This window comes from Gekko japonicus, unplaced genomic scaffold (assembly GCF_001447785.1).
Source record: "Gekko japonicus isolate JY-2015 unplaced genomic scaffold, Gekko_japonicus_V1.1 scaffold2908, whole genome shotgun sequence".
NCBI classification, from domain to species: Eukaryota; Metazoa; Chordata; class Lepidosauria; order Squamata; family Gekkonidae; genus Gekko; species Gekko japonicus.
Genome location: NW_015165329.1, coordinates 124624 through 144703, shown reverse-complemented (window position 1 = coordinate 144703; position 20080 = coordinate 124624). Strand labels below are relative to the sequence as shown.

Here is a 20080-nt window from a genome sequence, read left to right as displayed (position 1 = left end):
CAGAGCGGTTCCTCAGTGGAAAAGGTTTCCTCAGGAGGTGGTGGGCTCTCCTTCTTGGGAGGTTTTTGAACTGACGGCTGGATGGCCATCTGACAGCAATGCTGATTCTGTGAGGCAGATCATGAGAGGGAAGGCAGGAAGGGTTGCATCGGTGTTTAGTTCTTGTGGCCCTTTCTTACATGCCCAGAGAAATGCTAATCGCCACCTTGGGGTCAGGAAGCAATTTTTCTCCAGGCCAATTTGCCCGGGGATCCTGGAGGGGTTTTGTCATCTTTTGGGAATATAATAGGGGTCACGGGGGGGGGAGGTATTTGCAAATCTCCTGCATTGTGCAGAGGGTTGGACTAGATGACCCTGGAGGTACCTTCCAACTCTATGATTCTATGAATTGAAGCAAAGTATAAGTGTTAACTTGACATACTAAATGATGCAAATTTACCCAACAGGATCCAACCCACAGCAAACTATACACAACAGCACAGAACGTAGTCCGCAGTAATTTAGCCAAATACAGTGCAGCTGTTATCGCTGCCACAGGAAGTGGTGGCGGCTGCAAGCATGGACGGCTTCAAAAGGGAATTAGATAAGCATATGGAGCAGAGGTCCATCAGTGGCTATTAGCCACAAGGTATAGATAGGGGCTCTGGGGCAAGTGATGCTCTGTATTCTTGGTCCTTGGGTGGGGGGCAATAGTGGGAGGGCTTCTAATGTCCTGGCCCCACTGCTGGACCGATGGTACCTGGTATTTCTGGCCACTGTGTGATAACAGAGTGTTGGACTGGATGGGCCTTTGGCCTGATCCAACATTGGCGTCTCTTATGTTCTTATCACCTGTATAGAAAAGCCCTCTCGAATAATTTGGTTTTCGCCTAATTTGCAGAAAGCCAGGAGAGGGGAAGATTCCCTGATCTTTTCAGGCAGGCCATTCCATGAGGGGGGTGGGGCGCAACAGACAAGGCACCTGTACAGGCAGCTTTTGATTTTGCCCATTTGCAAGTTGGCACCTGCGGAAGACCCTGCTCAGATGACTGAAACTGTCAAGGCAGATCATAGGGGGAGAGACGGTCTCACAGGTACGAGGGTCCAAAGCCATGAAGGGCTTTGTGACAATAGCCAATACTTTAAATTGAGCCTGGTAACTGATAGGCAGCCAGTGAAGTGGCTGTAGAATGGGAGTAATATGCACGCTCCGTCTAGCTCCATCTAGCTGCGGCATTCTGCACCAACTGGTGTTTCCGCATTGCATGCCAGTAGTCCAGTCTGTAGGTCTCTGTGGCATGGATCCAAGTGGCCAGGTTAGCCATACCAAGGGAAGGGGCTGTTTTTCTTTCAAGCTAGGCGGAGTCGGAAGAAAGCCTTTCCCGCAACTGTGTCAACTTGCTTCTCCAGTACTGGGTCTAGTATAACCCCGAGGCTCTTAACTGAGTCAGAAAAAGTCAGCTGAACCCAATCAAAAGTGGAGAGCGTAACGCCCTTCGAAAGCTCCACCTTCCAACCAGCATTAGTTCTGTCTTTCCAGGGTTTAGTACCAGTTTATTCACTCTTAGCCTTTGAACAGCAACAGCCAGGCAGTGGTTTAGGACCTCTACCTCATCAGCACGAGATCTGGATAAGGGGAGAGAGAGAGAGAGAGAGAGAGAGAGAGAGAGAGAGAGCTCGAATTTAGTTGTTAGAGTTCAGTGGCCAGACTTCCTCACACATTCGTTCTGGGATCCATTTGGATTCGCCCAATCTTAACGTCGGAGGGTGCATTGCATCGAACGAACTGAGTCTGGAGCAGAAAACACACAGTGGAATAGCCTGTTAAATTGGAAGGGGATATATCAAAGGGTAGCAGCGGGGGGGGGGCTCTCTGTTCTTCTCCGTGGCAGAAATATTCTCTCCCCCCCTCCCCGTCCTTTCCTCTTAACTCTGTAAAGCTGTTCTAACATCCCCGAGGCCCCCGCTCATGTCTTCATGTCCACTTCCGTCAATCATTATCCGAGCTGTGAATCCCTCAGAAGGTGGAGTCCTCTTGCAGTTAAAAAAAAAATGAAAAGGTGAAGGGGAAGTGTTGTAGGATTTTATACTGTCTGGGGAAGCTGCTCAGATGAGCCGCTCTGTGCAAACGAATGTTCGCTTCAGTTCAGCGGCATCGTCGCAGATCCTAACAGGGATCTCCCCACCCTCGTGCCCAGCCCACTCCTCTGTACCCTCTACTCCCTCCCTTCATCCTGTCCCTATATAAGATATGCTGTCTTATAGTGAGACATAGTTTTCATAAGCCGCTGGGGGTTGTTGCTGGTGTGTTGTGTGTCTCTGTGTGCACCTTTGTGTGTGCAGTCCGGTCGATCTCTCATCTACGATTGTGGTCATGTACCTCTCCGAAGCCGGCAATCCACTGCTGATCTACTTGGGTGTGACGCTGGTTTTTGGAGGAGTGATCCTTTATCGAGCCAAACAGAAGCGCGCGGAGAAGGAGATCTCTTTCTGCTGCGGTCTCGTCTTGCTTTTTCTTCTGGAGATCGTGTGTTTTGCCACCCTGCAGAGTTCCCTGGGTTTGCTTATCTTCTCTCTGGCATGCCTCCTTTGCTGCTTTTATCTACCTGCTCCGGCGATGCTACCTGTGGATCGAAAAGCTGTGCTTATCACAGGTAAGGACGGATGTGCTGGAAAACCCACTCGGTATGATCAAGGGCACCTGGGGAACTTTAGAAGTGTTTTCCTCTGAAGTAGAATTGTTGGTATTCAAATGGTCTGTTCTTTTGTCTTGCCTTTATTAACATGAATTTTTCTGCTCTGTCCTTTTTGGGAAAACTCAAGGAAGGGGGCAAAAAAACTAAACTTTGTAGGATGAGATATTAAATTCTCTGCGCTTCAAGAAGAAATCACAGCAGGTCGCTGCTTTCTCGTCATCGACTTACTGTGGATGTAAAGCTACTGGGTGACATTTTCGATTGGAGTCCTTATTGGGCTTTTCTCCTTGCGAATGGCATATGTCAACCGAAATTTCGGTTTCGCCTTGTTTCCCAGATGCTAAAGAAACAAAGTGAGGGCAGTGAAAAAAAACCCTCATTTATTTATGTGTAGTGCTACTCCAAAGAAAGCACCTGTCCTAATGAGGTCTAGGAAACTATTTTCAGGAATGAACAAATATAAGTGTGTACTGTACCTTTACTGTACTGTACCTTTACTGTAGAGGATTATCTTATCTGCCGGTATGGTGTCTTGCCAAAGAAAGAAGAATGCTGCTATTCTGGGGGATGGGGTGGGATAAGGAAAACTTACCACTGTGTTCTAAAGATAATGACCATTCAGAAGGAAGACTGGTAGACAATTCTTCCTCCAGGGAGATTTCTGTGAGATTTTCTGCATTAGGTAAAAGGTCGAGGTTGCAGGGTAGCTTGCTGCTTCACCTGCAAACGATTATGTTTGTATGTGCATGTATGTTTCTTTCCATTAGAAAATGTTGGCTCTGAGTCACGGGCAACTGTAAATCTGGAGGGGAGGCTTAGAGAGTCATTGAATATGGGCTGGTTGGTGTTCTCAAGAAGGTCTGTACTGAAAACAGACGGGCAATCCACGACTCTGCATCTTTAGCTTGCTCCATTTGCTGTTTCTCCACAGCTCAGTTCTGTTGGGGTTTTGTCTTACAGAGGAGGGCAGAAGCAGAGGGCAAAGAAAGTGAAGTTAAAGGGACTGGAGAGGAATACAATAAGCTTAAAAACCTTGCCTGGCCTCAGGGTTAGTCTCTGTTGCATAAGCTGAACTCTCAGCAGTTCTGCCTTTGAAACACTCTAGGCAGTTCTGCCTTTGAGAAATTACTGTAATTAAATTGTCTCTTCTCATTGTTCATACTATTCTCCCTCTCTCTCTCTTTCCGCCCCTCCCTCCCTCCCTCTGTCTCTCAATAAGTTTCTAGCACCCCTCTAAGACTTTGGTTTGCAAACAATGACTTCAAAACAAATAAAACTGCCAATGAGTGTATATCAAAGGCTCCCCGCCTGCAATAAAGGGATACAACTCCTTTTGTAATGGACAGGATACGTGCTTAACAATTGCTCCTATCAAGCATGCTGTCCTGCATGTGACCAGCCATGCAAGAGAAAGCAACATACACACCAGCCACGCAGGGACAACATACAAACATTTCTTCGGCATTATACCCATTAGCTGCCAAACAAGTCGTCAAGAGAGATTTGCGCAACTGCCAAGCCAAGCGTTAGAAAGGGTCAGATTCACTTATGTGCTGACATAAACGTGGGATCCCCTCGTTTGGGAAAATCAGAGAGTGAATTCACACTGAACTGGATCTGTTTGTCATCGCGCTACTCTGATCTTTCACGTCTTGGATTGTCCCGGACCACGTAACAGCGCAAGGAACCCATGGCCCTCAGCCTGCAAGACCTGAGCAACATTTTGGACGTCATTCATTCATAGGGTCACCCTAAGTCGAAAGCGACTTGACGGCAGTTAATGGTTGCACACATAACAGCACAGTGGTTCAACCTGCTTCTCCTTCCGGCATGCATGCAGAGAGAGGCAGGAGACAGAGCACTCTTGCGCAGGGGTCGTTTCATAGAAAAAGAGCTAGGGGAACTCATTAGCATAACTCATTAGCATATGCCACACCCCCTGACATCAGGGGCCCAGCGGTGGACCTGCAAGGCCGGCGGGAGTGCGAGGAAGCCCCGCCAAGGCCCTCCCTGGCCCCAGGCAGGCAGGGGTGGGGAGAGGCGGGGGGGGAGCAACTTACCCTCCCTCTTCTCCTGCCTCCTCCTGGCTGAATGAGGGCCGGAAGCGGGGGGCGGGGCTTCGTCGTGTGCCCCGCCCCCCGCACCTCACCCGGGGGAACTGCGATCCCCTCGAATCGACCTCTGCTCTTGCACTCTGCGCATGCACGCAGGGACCTGGGCCAGCTGCTAGACATGTGCCCCTCCATAGCCTGGGCGTGTGCAGGAAAAAAAGGAAAGCATGACCTTGTTTGTCCTGTCCTAATATGGCAGGCATAAGAATGAAAGCTTTTGAACAGTCTTAGGAAGTTACCTGACAAAGCAGGTGTGGGAACAAGTCCCAAATCTGTCTACACGTTAGGAGTCAAACATTCTGATGATTATATGTTTCCTATGTGTGTGAAATGTTTGACTGCTGAGTTTGGTGTGCACGAGCCCAGGCACGCCCTCAGCTGCCGTGCCCGAGCCAGGTGTGAGACGCAAGGGGAGAGGGGGTACCAGATTTATTTATTTATTTATTTTAAGCATTTTTACCCCGCCCTCCCCACGAGCGGGCTCAGGGTGGCTTACAAGGGGCGCAAGCCCATATATAAAACCCTGTAAAACAATAAAATCACAATTATAAGAATAATAACACTAATGACAATAATAAAGTGCTTTCAATCAAGATGGTCTTGAGTGGTTATCTTCAAACAAGCCCCATTGGGGTCTCACTGTCCAGTTGATCATTCATACCAATCCACGTTGTCAATGTCACATGTGGCTGGGCTTCCCAGGGCGATCCCGCGACCCGATGGTATTGCCACCGTTGGTGGTGGTGGCAGCGGCGGCCCCTATGTGAAAGCCTGGCGGAAGAGCTCCGTCTTGCAGGCCCTGCGGAACTGCATATGAGATGGTTGGGTGGAAAGCCCAAAGGCCCAACGGCGACTCCACAGCTGGCGAATGCCTGCTCTTCCTTCCTCTCGCCTTCCTAAAAGGGGGCGGGGGGGAAGCAAGCCAGGTGAGAAGGCCCTCAGTGACAGCATTGGGGCTCTGGGCACTGCTTGCCGCACCTGGTGCCCACCGCCCCTCTGGAGCTATAGTCAATCTCCCAGGACCGCCTAGTGGGCAGGCCCACCCCTGCATGTACAATTAGGGATGGGGGGGGTAAGGTTATCAGACTGGGGAACTCCTGAAGATTTGGGGGGTGGAGCTTAGAGAGGACAGGGACCTCAGTGGGGTACAAAGCCATACAATACAGTTGCCCACCTTCCAAATCGTCCATTTTCTCCAGGGGAACTGAATGTTAGAGATGAGCTGGTAGCCCTAGCAGCGAGTCCTTCCAATCGCTACCGCAACTGGTGGCTCGTAGTCACAAACCCAGCGGGTGAAGGTCTGAATGAAGGTGTGGAGAAGACCGCTGTAGTAGCACAATATATGACGATGCGTGGATCTTTCCAGAGACAGACCGACACAGAGCTAGAAGTCATAGATGTGAAAAATAAAGCTTGTTCAGGGCTGTTCCAAGGACTCCATCCAGTGAATAAGCAATGAAGCAAAGAGCAGTCGTTTCATGCTGGCTTAGGGTTTCCGACTCTGGGTGGGGAAATTCCTGGGGCGGGAACGAGTTCGTTAGTGATGTGATGTCCTTCTAGGACTTCAGTCTTCCTAGAATCTATGGTATTCCACAGAGGCCCCTCTCTGGGGCTGCTTTTCCCTCCAGGGGAACTGATCTCTGTTGCCTGGACATCGGTTGTGATTCCAGGAGAACTCCAGGCCCCACTTGGAAGATGGCAAGCCTATGCATAGCCTGTCTGTCCCATGGCTTCCTTCACCCACACAAGTCATTTCCCCCCCATGCTCTCTTCATGAGTTATCGAATATATAATGGCTTTCCTTCATCCAAAGGTCACATAAAAGTGTATTACAATGCCTGTTTGTCTAGGGAGGACATTTCAGATATCCATGACTCGTAAATTCCTTGATTTCTGTCCAGCAGTTGATTGTCGTTGATCTCAGGTCAACGAGGGCGCTTCTCTAAGCTCTGCCAGGCCCTGTAGACCGGAAAGTCAACTCTTAGATTGTAATTGGATAGGCTATTAAAGAAGTCCTGACCTGGACGTCCCAGGTTAGCCTGATCTCATCAGATCTCAGAAGCTAAGCAAGGTCAGCCCTGGTTAGTACTTGTAGGAGAACACCGAGGTGTTGGATATTGTAACTGCATGCAAGAGTATCTGGGAGGGAGGGAAAGGATCGAAAGAATTCTCTCACTTGGGTACACTTGGCCACTGGCCCCACCCTCTCATTGGTTAGATCAGGGGTCATTTCCTGCAGGCGCGCACAGGAGCGGAGCTCCGGCAGTAAAGAGCCCAGGGGGCGAGCACATGCAACGAGCCCCCCCCCTGATCCCAGCAGCCCTCAGTCAGAGCAAGAAGCAGCCAGTAAGTTGCAGAGCCCCCCCCCCTGGGGCCCTGGTGCAAAACAGTCCAGTGGCACCTCTAAGACCAAGTTTTATTCAGGTACAAGCTCTCCCTCCTCTGCGAGGACAGATCTGCATGTTTCCCCCCCCCCAATAGCCATTCAAAACAGTCCAGTGGAGCCTGAGCGGTGGGTGTTGCCTTCTGACACACTCCCGGTGAGGTCAGGGGGTGTGGCATATGCAAATGAGTTATGCTAATATGTTATGCTAGTGAGCTCCGGCACCTCTTTTTTTACTAAATGACCCCTGGATTAGATGTTGAGCCGTCATTGGCCGTTGCTTGTCTTCTATGTTTCATCTCATATAGGACATCTCTTCTTTCTCTTACCTGGACCTGGAGCTGTAGCAAGTTAACCTTTTTGAAGTTAATCTGTTTACAAGTTAAATGTATTTCAGTGGTCAATATTTTTTGTGTTGCAACGACACACATCCAGAAATACACACCTCGACCACTACTTTTGATGGAAGTGACACACATCCTGACAAATGGAATCTTTGTGACACCAGAATAATTTGAAGAATTGATACGGCTACTATCTATGGCCTATTATACAAACTTGTAGCAATTGCAAAAGCACATAAGAAAACAACATCTGGTCATATATATATACCAAAAAAAATTATGCATGTATTTCTGGATGTATTCTGCGTGTATTTCTATTGCAATATAAAAAATATTGACTACTGAGGCAGGCCCGAAGGGGCCGAAATGCGTATGGTCCTTAGGTCAGAAAGTTTTACTCATCAATTGTATTTGTATAATAACTAACTTGGTTGTATAAGCCTTTTAAGTTTGAGACTTAGACTATTTCTTTTAACCGCAGTATGTTTTAGCTATGTGTACACCTTAATAAACATTTGTATTTTTTAATTTATTTTTATATAATATAGTTGTTAGCTTGACCCTCTTAGTTTGCAGCTTATTTTGGGTTGAGTTTCCTTCCCCCCTGTTCTCCCCCATCCCCCCCAGTTTCTGTCACAAGTTAAACATGAACATGTCTTGTAAGACGTGCTACTATTTCTGTACATAAAATTTCTTTCGCTTGTTACCATTGGCGTTGGGTCAACTTTGTAATCGGTTTGAACAGCATTTTCCCCTTAACTAGGAAATGAAGAAGACTGGCGATACTGTGTAAAGTTTCGGTGCTTCCAAGGCAATTGATTTTTTTAAAAAAATTAACCCAATACAAAGAAGTCCAGGGTTGCTACAAAGAGAGAGACGATGGCAAGCCATCTCTGTTTGTCTCTTATCTTGCAAACCCCTTGAATGGTTGCCATAAATTGGCTGTGATTTGATGGTACTTTCCATCACAATTTCCACTATAATTAAACACTATTTCCACTATAATTAAACACAAGTCCATATATGAAAAGGCCAGGCAGTTCTGCATAGGAAACTAGATAGCAGACCTGGAACTGATCATTCTTAATTGTGGTGGGAGGTCGCCCTGGAATCCTTTACTCAGCCAGGAAGCATATGAAGCATCTAACAAGAGTGCCTCTGAGCCTGTGCAAAATTTGTTCCCTCAACAATGAATCCATGACAAGCAAACCTATTATATCTAAAATTAGAGGCGGTTTTATTACATAGAATCATAGAATCATGGAGTTGGAAGGGACCTCCAGGGTTATCTAGTTCAACCCCCTGCACAATGCAGGAAATTCACCAGTACCTCCCCCTCCACACCCACAGTGACCACTTCCACGTCCAGAAGATGACAAAGAACCTCCAGGTTCTCCAGCCAAACTGGCCTGGAGAAAAATTGCTTCCTGACCCCAAAGTGGTGATCAGCATTTCCCTGGGTGTGTAAGAAAGGGCCACGAGAACTAAGCACTGAGGCAACCCTTCCTGCCCTCCGTCTCATGATCTGCCTAAATTCACACAATCAGCATTGCTGTCAGATGGCCATCTAGACTCTGCTTGAAGACCTCCAATGAAGGAGAGCCCACCAACTCTCGAGGAAGCCTGTTCCACATGTTTATCTCGTTCTTCCTCCAGGTTGCTCAGAGTTGTCCTACTGGATGTTTTAATCCTCGCTACAACCCTCTGTGATAGGTCAAGTTAACATAAGAACATAAGAGATGCCAATGTTGGATCAGGCCAAAGGCCCATCCAGCCCAACACTCTGTATCACACAGTGGCCAGAAATACCAGGTGCCATCAGGAGGTCCACCAGTGGGGCCAGAGGTTGAGCGAGAGGGACTGGCCCAAGGGTCACCCAGACAGTTTTATGGCAGAGGGGACTTTGAAAATGGGCGATTCTGAACCTAATCTAACGCTCTGACCCCCGCACGTGCCAAGGCAGATGTTATGTCTCAGATGGACTTTGAACACCGAGACCTGGTTTCAGATCTCTCTTGGCCCATCCTCTGTTACTTGGCCTAACCTACCTCACAGAGTTGGCATTGCTTGACAGTGCAGAAGGTCCGTGGTTCAGTGGAGAACATCTCTAGTTTGGTGGCATCTTCAAGACCAACAGAGTTTAATTCTGGGTATAAGCTTTTACGAATCTGAAGAAGGGGGCACGTACACGAAAGCTTATCCCCAGAATTAAATTTTCCTGGTCTTAAGCATGCCATTGGACTCAAACTTTATTCTGTTGCTTCAGACCAACACGGCGACCCACCTGGATCTCTCTCCAGTTCAAAATCTCCTAGGGTTACCAGCTCCACGTTGGGAAGTACGTGGAGATTTTGGGGGTGGAGCCTGAGGAGGGGTGGGCTTTGGGGAGGGAAAGGACTTTGGTGGGGTTTAATGCCATGAAGTCAACCTTCAAAAATGGCCATTTTGTCCAGGTGAACTGATCTCTGTCACCTGGAGATCAGTTATAATGGCGGGAGGACTGGAGGCTACCAACCCTAAACCCTCCGCAGGTTCAAATCTGGAGAAGGTTTTTGGCTGAGATCTTCCTCTGCAGACATATAGCTCATCTATGAAATTGACTGTCTCTGAATCAGGTACCATGAAGGTTGAGCAAAACCAATATATAAACAAATTAAAGAAAATAAATTGATTTATGATGCAGTGCACTTAAAATACAAGTACTCCTCAATGTACAGTATATGAATATCCCAAAGCTAATGATGTACGAGCAAAACGACAATCACAGTGAACAAGAACAAACGTGTTCTGGGCCCTACGTACGCATGCACAACAAGAGCAAGTGTTGGTATACTATGCCAAACCAGGTGTTGATGAATTCACATTTTATCCCTTGTGGCCAAATAGTGACGCTATTAAGTTCATGGGTCTTGTTCCATGATTTTCACGCCCACACGTTAAAAAAAATGCATGATTGTAAATTATATCTCATGTTGACCGTTCTTTTCCTCATGGTGCGTGTATACACACATCAACCAGTAATATGATGGGTTTGAACACCCATAGAACTGGAACACGTTTGTTCTTGTTCACTGTGACTGTGAACTTGCTTGCACATCATCAACATCGGGATATTCATGTATATTACATATTGTCCACTGAAGACTACGTAGTCCAGTTGCTTTCTGTCTAGAGGCTAAATTCAATTCCTTTGTAAATCTGTATTTTAAATGTGCTGTATAATAAACTGATTTCCCCCCCATTCGTTTTTATATTGTTCCTGATCAATATTCGTCGTATGTAATTCAGTTTTTGGGTTGGGGTTTCCCCCCATGATTTTGTGTTTGTGTGTGTGTGTGTGTGTGTGTCACTCTGAATCAAACCATCAGCCCTTTTGTTCAGTATTCTCTTCTCACTGCCAGCAGCTCTTCAGAGTGCCAGGCAGAGAAAAACCAACTCTTGAGCCAGTTTGGTGTCGTGAGCCAGTTTGGTGTAATGGTTAAGTGTGTGGACTCTAATCTGTGAGAACCGGGTTTGATTCCCCACCTCTTCCACTCCCACCTGCTGGATGACCTTGGGCAAGCCGTAGTTCTGTCAGAGCTGTCCTTGAAAAAGAGCAGTTTCTGTCAGAGCTCTCTCAGCTCCACCTACCTCACAGGGTGTCTGCTGTGGGGAGGGGAAGGGAAAGGAGTTTGGAAGCCACTCTGAGACTCCTTTGGGTAGTGAAGGGCGGGGTATAAATCCAATCTCTTCTTCTTCTTTTACCTCACAGGGTGTCTGTTGTGGGGAGGGGAAGGGAAAGGAGATTGTGAGCCACTCTGAGACTCCTTTGGGCAGGGTAGAAATCCAATCTCTTCTTCTTCTTTTACCTCACAGGGTGTCTGTTGTGGGGAGGGGAAGGGAAAGGAGATTGTAAGCCACTATGAGACTCCTTTGGGTAGTGAAGGGCGGGGTAGAAATCCAATCTCTTCTTCTTTCCCACCATCTTCTAACTGAGATCCTTTAAATGAAGATGCCGGGAGTTGAACTTCAATCTGTCTACACACAAAGCTTGGGTCCACCTTTGAGCTATGGGTTACACTCATAGATAGATTGAACCGTGGCGCTATTATCCTTGAACTGGGTATTTTTTCAAAAAGAATGTGCCAACATTGCCTTGATCTGGATGGCCCAGGCTAGCCCGGTCTTACCAGATCTCGGAAGCTAAGCGGGGTTGGTCCTGGTTAGGGCTGTCATGTCCCCCCTGGCAACTGGCGGGGAATGGGGGGGGACTTACCAGGAGAAAGAGAAAGGCCTAGGCCATGTCGGTGGCATCACACAGGAAGGGACATCATCACACTGTGACATCACTGCAACCGTCTGGTATTTGGGCAAAAGCTCTGTGGTGAAAATGTATGGTGCCGTAGAGTTTAAATACCAGCATGTTTCCCAAATGTCACTGGTGTGATGACATCATTCCCTATGCAACACTGATGATGTGGCTTGGGCCTTCCTCTTTCTTCTGGTAAGTGCCCCGCTGGCCACCTGATTGGCCGTGGGGGACCTCTACATCCACTGTCAACCCTACCCCTGGTTGATACTCTGATGGGAGACCGCTAAGGAAGTCTAAGGTTGCTACGCAGGGGTGGGCAATGACAAGTCACCACTGAACATCTCTTGCCTTGAAAACCCTACGGGGCTGCCGTAAGCCATCTATGACTTGACATTTCAACATGTCTCAACACTGCTTCAGTCTGGAAAAATACTTGGTTTTTGGACTCTTAATTCTTTCCCCTCTGATCATTATACGTGCATACTGTTGTGGTGTAATGACAAGTCACCACTGAACATCTCTTGCCTTGAAAACCCTACGGGGCTGCCGTAAGCCATCTATGACTTGACATTTCAACATGTCTCAACACTGCTTCAGTCTGGAAAAATACTTAGTTTTTGGACTCTTAATTCTTTCCCCTTTCCCCTCTGATAATTATACGTGCATACTGTTGTGGTGCAAGAGAGAATGGGGCAGATCGCTGCTGCCTGGAGAATTCTAAGCCATCTCCGATGAACCTCAGCAATTATACCAATTTGGTGAAGGACAAAAGAAGTTTTGGATAATTGGATAATTAGTGTGTTTCCTTGCTAAACAGCTGCCGGAGCCCAGATGTCTATGGGATTCAGTGCATTACCATGCATATGATACAGTTGCTTACTTACAAGGACCAAAAAGGAGGCGAGGGAATTATAACTTTCCAAAAAGAAGTAGGGATGTCCTTGAAGGCTATTCAGAAGCTATGATACGTGCAAAAGAGGATGGTATTTTCATTGGTAGGAGCTAGGTTTGTCTGGCAACTTGTGGGAGGGTTCTGGGGGGGGGCTGAGGTATGGGAGAGGAAAAAAGGAAAAATAAGGCATTGTCTACTTACAGGAAGTGCTGACCATCGAGTTCCTGGAGATTCCTAGAGCTACCTAGAAGTGACAAGGATAGGTCTAGGAATTGCAAAAAATCTACAGTTAAAATGACCATAGAGTTTCTGGTGATTGCTAGAGCTACCTTATAACCTCCAACTTCTGTGCAAGCAAAGCACTTGTTACTCTACCAGCAAGATTAGAAATAAAGGTGATTTTGAGTTTCTCGTCCTGACTCAACCATCCCCCTTTTTGATATTATCTTTCCCCTGTGTGACTCAAACCATGTGACAAATTATTTTCATATTAGTTTCAGTTTCTTGCTACTAAAATTGCCTGGAGAATTTATGCATTTTCCCCACTCTTATTGGCTCATCAATAAATAAGCATTACCATATTTATTTGAAAGGAAGGCAACTCTGAATGTAAGGTGACCACCTTAAAAAATGTACATTCCCCCAAAAAGATTTACAGGATGTAATTGTAACTTGTGTGCAAATGTAAGATGAACATCTTTTTATGATATACTTGGAAAAAACCCTAATCTTGTATACTTGTATTGAAGTAAATACTACACACACACTCACACACACTTCTTTACACAGAGAGTGATTAAAATGGGGAATTCGCTGCCAAAGGATATAGTAATGGCCACAGGCATAAACAGCTTTGAAAGGGGGTTAGATAGATTCTTGGAGGAGAGGTTCATCTTTGCATTCAAAGGCAGTCAACCTTTGAATCCCAATGCCAGGGGAAGGTCTGGGCCTCTGTGCCCTGTGGCTGGCTGTCCAGAAGAATTGGTTGGCCACTACGTGAAACAGGATGCTGGAATAGATGGACCACTGGTCTGATCCAGCTGGGCTCTTCTTAAGTTCTTATGCCTATCTTGACAAGTGTTTTGTTGTAGTTCAGTTTAATGTATTTTTGATGCCTTCATACTCAACTTCAATTCATTTATTTTTAAAATGCAATCATAATAATCTTCCACCACCATTTTCTGTGAGTGACGCCAATGAGCTTTAGTGACTTATCACCACTTCTATAAATCATTCTGTCGGGTAGCTGCAACACCAAGTAATCTCATGGTTATATTGCACCCTAGAAGCACTTATATGGGCCAAAGTACATGGTTTCTATACACTCTGTTCTTTATGCCTCTCTTTTCAACCTACAGAATAGTATCCAGACAGAGTTCTTCCTTTGGTGGCCAAAGAGGGGAGGAAACTTATGAAAATCAGCAGAGACTGGGGGGGAGGAGAGCAATTCAACTTCTAAGCTTTGGACTAGAGGTTAGAACCCCAGAAGATGGCCAGACGGTGCTACAGACACGTCTGTCTGAGGGTTTTACTCTACACAAGGACCAATGTTCCCTCTAAGCTGTGGAGTCTTGTGAGCAAAAAGTCTACTTTGTGAGCTACTGGCATTGAAGTTGTGAGCCAGTGATTTGGCTGCTGCATAAATTAGCTTGCTCTGGAGCCCTCCTTCCTGAGCGAAGACAAAAATGTGTGAGCCGTAGGCTAAAAAACTGTGAGCTAGCTCACACTAACTCAGCTTAGAGGGAACACTGACCAGGACTGTACCTAACTTCAGTGTGAGTTCCGCCAATGTGCCGGCATAGTTTTAGTGGTTACGAGCAGTGGCCTCCAATCTGGAGAACCGTGTTTGATTCCCCACTCCTCCTCCACGTGAAGCCTGCTGGGTGACCGTGGGCCAGTCACAGTCCTCTCAGAACTCTATTCGGCCCCACCTACCTCACAAGGTGACTGTTGTGGGGACAGGAAGGGAAAAGCGATTGCAAGCCACTTTGAGACGCCTTAGGGAGGAGAAAAGCAGGGAATTAAAAAAACAACACCACCCAACTCTTCTTCTTCTCTTCATCACTTGAACTGAACTTCAGAAGGTAGCCGGATTGGTCTGCGGCCGAACAGCTAGATTCAAGTCCAGCAGTACTTTAGAGACCAACACGATTTTCAGGGTATATGGTCTTGTCAAATCTCAGAAGTTAAGCAGGGCCGGCCCTGGCAAATACTTGGAAGGGAGACCTCCAAGGAATACCAGTGCTGGGATGAAGAGGCAGGCAATAGCAAGCCACCTCTCTGAAACATCCACCTAGGGATCACCAGAAGTCAACCTTGACTTCCAGGCATATGCACACATACACTCTCACACACACAAAAAAAGAGATTCCCACGGTATGAGTTTCCAAGAGTCAACGCTCCCGTCATCGGGTACAAGCAGAAGCAGCAACCCCTGAGTCTTTATATCCCAGCCTGAAGGTGGAAGGGTGTTGCAAAGGAATGAGTCAGGATGCAGCGGTGCAATGAAAAATCTAATCAGCTGGATCAGAGCAGGAGAGGGTTGCTCGGGGGCACAAAATTAGCCTCTGTAGTGAGATAAAAATCGGATGGCCCTGTTCCGCCCTGAGGCGCCCGTTGTTCTTTTTTTTGAATATGTGAATGAACTCAAGTCAGACGGATATGAGGCCTTGGCGTTCTCCACCGCTACTCGTATCTGACAAAGGGAGTGCAAAGAACATCGTTAGAATAAATATAATTGCATCTTACGGAAACTGCTTGACTCTTACAGAAGGGTGGAAAGAACCCCTTACAACTTTTGAACGGCATCTGAAACCTACCCAACTGCAACCTAAAAATACCATCTCATCTAACTTCAAAATCGTAGTGGACTTAAGTCTGATCCAAATATCACAATATCAAAAGAGTTGGCAAGCAGACTGTAATAATTCCATTACTGAAAATGAGTGGAAACGGATTTGGGCTTCACCATCTTTGACATCCAGATCCATTCCTATAAAATTGCAAGCATTTAAATTAATGATGAGATGGTATAATACTCCAAGCAAAATACACCATGTCTCCCCCTCCTATTCAAATTTGTGTCGGAGGAAATGTGGTGATCATGGATCCTTTTTGCACTGTTGGTGGGATTGTCCTATTGTTAAAGAGTTTTGGAGGAAAATACTTATGTATATAAAAGAAATAACGGGATATGAGAGTAAAGAAAATCCAAAGCAATTTTTACTTGACTTATGGACAGACAACATGGTTCCTAAACCGCAGCAAGAATTAATTTCCATCATGTTCTCAGCTGCTAAGACTTTGATTGCATCCAGCTGGAAGGATTCCAATCCTATATCCACCAAAAGGTGGTTTACGAAACTATGGGACTTCTTAACAATGGACAAAATAACAGATACTATACAAAGAATTGAAGAACGAGAACTTACCACGAACTTATTGACCAAATGGCTTCCTTTTTTGGATTATATTCACGATGAGAGTTTACCACCTCGAAGCAAAATGCCTACAAAATATTAAGAAATACTTATTTGTTTGTAAAACCTATCTGACATTTCAAAGAAAATATTGATTATTTTTTTATATATTTATATTTGTATTAATATTTTTACTAACAGCCACCTAGTTCATAGTTTAATGTTTCTAGTTATAGTTCTGATGTGTTGTATGTAAGTGTTATATAAAATAAAATAAAAATATTTTTTAAAAAGGGTGGAAAGATGTGATACTCGCCATGTCTGTTATGGCCCTCAATAGCAGATTCGCCTGGAGAAGGTCCCAGGTTCTTGGATCACCAGGTCACGGATCTTAGGTACCAGGAGGAGACCTTTCTTTGCCTGTGGTCCTGGACACCTGCAGCGGGTCAAAACAGAACATGCTGAGCTAGCCAGACAAGGATCGGGTGGTAGAAAACAGCTACAACGTGTGCTGCTCAGAGAGGTTCAGTTCCAAACCATGGTAACAATATTTTAAATAAGAAACCATAACTCAATGGTAGAGCTCATGGTTTGCCGGTACGAGGTCCAAGATGGTCCCTAAAAAGGTAAAGGTAAAGGTTCCCTTGCTCGAAAGCCAGTCGAGTCCGACTCTAGGGTTGCGGTGCTCATCTCCGTTTCAAAGCTGAAGAGCCAGCGCTGTCCGAAGACGTTTCCGTGGTCATGTGGCCAGCATGACTCAACACCAAGGCGCACGGAACGCTGTTACCTTCCCACCGAAGGGGTATCTATTTATCTACTTGCAATTTCTTGCTTTCGAACTGCTAGGTTGGCAGGAGCTGGAACTAGAGATGGGAACTCACTCCATCATGCGGCACCCAGGTCTCGAACTGCTGAACTACTGACCTTCCACAGCCTGCAGTTCAGCGTCTTAACCACTTGAGCCACCGCAGCTCCACAAGACGGTCCCTACATCCAGCTAAAAAGTTGACGGTGGCATGGAAGGACTTTCTCAGTCTGAGACCTTGGAGAGGCACAGTTAGTCAGAGGAGATGATGCTGTAATAGGCCAATGGTCTGACGTGGAACAAGTTAGCTTCGGGAATGCAGCCATTTCTTACTGAAGTTGATATCTGCCAGTACCCTCAAGGTCAACTTGAGGGTTCTTACCTGGGAATTAGGATCACAGGGAGAGCACCTCCTGATTGTCCCATTAATCAAAGATGCTCATTTGGTGGGTACACAAGAGAGGGCCTTTTCAGTGGCAGCCTCCCCAGTTATGGGACGACCTCCCCAAGGAGTTGCGCCTGGGTCTCTCACTTTCAGTCTTTAGGAGGCAGCTGAAGACAGTTTTATTTAGCACAGAATTCAGTTAAGGCAGGCCTAAATGTTGATTTTAAATGTTAGGGTAGCCCACAAGAACCTGGCTGTTTCCAGTTCTGCTGCTGCCGCCAAGTCACACCTTGCTTTACCAGTCTCTCTCGGTCGCACAGGAGAGATAGATAAGCAAGCCTCTCTTGTGTGATTGAGAGAGTTTGATAAAGAACTGGCTGAGGCTCCTCCCCCTTCCAGGGGGAGGGAGGAAACAGCCAAAGCTTGCTTCCTAGCCAGGCTGCAGGAGACAATGGGAAACCTTTCTTTCCTTCAACTGGCTGTGGCTCCTCTATGATGGGCGGGATGGAACGAGGGAGAGCTTGTTTTGCTGGGCTGCCTGAATCTCACAGGAGAAATACCAGCACCTTTAAGACCAACACATTTTTGTTCAAGTTATGAGCTTTTTTGTGCCTTGCTACATTGTGTGTATGTTTTGTTGGGTTCTTTATGCCAGGGTTCTCCCGCATATAGCTGAATTCCCTCCCCCTTTTCACTGTAGTCATGCTATCAAGATCCAGTCTTTCTCAGTAAGAAAGTAATGTGAACTATTTTAGAGGAGGAATAACAGCAAGCCAGTGAGGTCGATTAGGCTGAGAGCATGTGTCCAGACGAAGTTCATCTAGCACATTTCCTTTGTAGGAAGTTGTAGTTATTTATCTGGGGGAGACTATAGTTTTGTAGACAAACACATGGACCTCAGTCTGTGTCAGGATGCCTTCTCATGTTCTTGACCAGCACATGAAGCAACTTATGTACAAAAGGTTGCAATGCGCAGCCATTTCATGTTTTCCCCTAGGTCCTAGGCTCAGAAGACTGAGCATGAGATTTCTGTAATGTATGTGAATAAATCAAAAGTAGGTTTGCAGCAGTGTTCCCTCTAAGCTGAGTTAGTGTGAGCTAGCTCACAGTTTTTTAGCCTCTGGCTCACATATTTTTGTCTTAGCTCAGGAAGGACGGCTCCAGAGCAAACTAATTTATGGAGGAGCCAAATCACTTGCTCACAACTTCAATGCCAGTAGCTCACAAAGTAGAATTTTTGCTCACAAGACTCTATAGCTTAGAGGGAGCATTGGTTTGCAGCTTACAGATGCACACCTGAACAGCATACTCAAGACTGCAGAGACATTTTGATGCAATAATTCAAAACAAGAGGTATCAGTTATCAGACAGTTAAATAGACAAAATATTACAAGAGTACTAGTGTTTTAAGCATGTTTTATTTAAAGTTTTAAAAAATCTTTGTGTTTGACTGTGTCCTTTATAAAGTTTATATCTCCACTGCCTGGCATTACATTTTATGACACACGGGGCCTGGCCCAACAAGGTTTCATTTATGTCAGATCTGGCCCTCATAACAAATGAGTTTAACACCCCTGTGTTAGTGTTTTTAAAATTTTTTGATGTATTTTATTAATACTGTATGTCACCTTGAGCTCTGTAGGAAGAAAGGCAAACTGATGTCACTTTTGGTTAAAAACTGGAAGTGATGTCATGGGACACTCTAGGATTTATGAAACCTCTATGATGCAACCATGTAGCAGGAGACCTAGCAACCCTAGGAAGGACTTCTGGCCTAAATACATCTTTGGTTTTGTGTCTCTTCAGGAAGTGACTCTGGGATCGGACATGAGCTGGCCAGATTCCTTGACCACTTGGGCTTTGTTGTGTTTGCCGGCGTTTTGAACGAGAGAGGGTCCGGAGCAGAAGAGCTGAGGAAAACCTGCTCGGAAAGACTTTCTGTCCTGCAGCTGGACATCACCAACTCTCAGCAAATACAAGAGGCTTTTCTTGAAGTGAAAAAGAAGTTGGAAAATGCAGGTACCTGCGGCATGTCTGTGATCATTGTGAGATACAATGTCAGGAGCAGAAGGGGCACTTTGCAAACTTTTGACACCCCTCCACCCCAAACTGCCTTGCCCTGGATACCCCAGGCTAGGCCAATCTCATCAGATCTCAGAAGCCAAGCAGGGTCAGCCCTGGTTAATATCTGGATGGGAGACCACCAAGGAAGTCCAAGCAGGGTCAGCCCTGGTTAATATCTGGATGGGAGACCACCAAGGAAGTCCGGGGCCGAGACGCAGAGGCAGGCCCGGGGCAGAGCACCTTTGAACATTTCTTTTAGGGTTGCCAGACCCCCTGGTCCGGGTGGGAGTCTCCCTCTTTCGGGCACCCCCCCCCAAATTACCCCCTCTTATCTCCGAGAAGCCAGAAATAACCACAACATGCATATGCAACCCGGAAGTGACATAGGGACATTGGGGATGTCAGGCAGCGACACTCTGGTGTTGGGGCAAAACTCTATGGTTTGTAGCTAATTCTACCATAGAGTTTGGTCAAAAAACCCAGAGCATCGCCACCCAACGTCCCCAACATGCCTGTGTCTCTTCCTGGTGATATAGGCACGTCGTGACGCTCCTCCCCGCTCCCGGAAAGTTCCCTCCTGCCCCCTGCCAGTGCGTCATTGGGTCCTGGCAACTCTGCTTGGGAACTCTACAGGATCGTCACAAGCCATCTACAACTTGACGGCCCTTTCCTCCCCCGCCTCCCTACCCTACCCTACGCAACGGTTTTCAG

The 20080-nt window shown here is 46.5% G+C and overlaps 1 protein-coding gene across 1 annotated transcript in view; it reads left to right on the top strand.

The window, feature by feature from the left end:
- The first annotated feature begins 2353 nt into the window (after positions 1-2353).
- Positions 2354-20080, top strand: part of HSD17B2 (hydroxysteroid (17-beta) dehydrogenase 2) — a 39089-nt gene continuing 21362 nt past the window's right edge. The window contains exons 1-2 of the mRNA XM_015410538.1: positions 2354-2633; positions 19112-19324. Of these exons, the coding sequence (XP_015266024.1) occupies positions 2354-2633; positions 19112-19324 (493 nt within the window). The remainder of the gene's footprint in view (positions 2634-19111; positions 19325-20080) is intronic.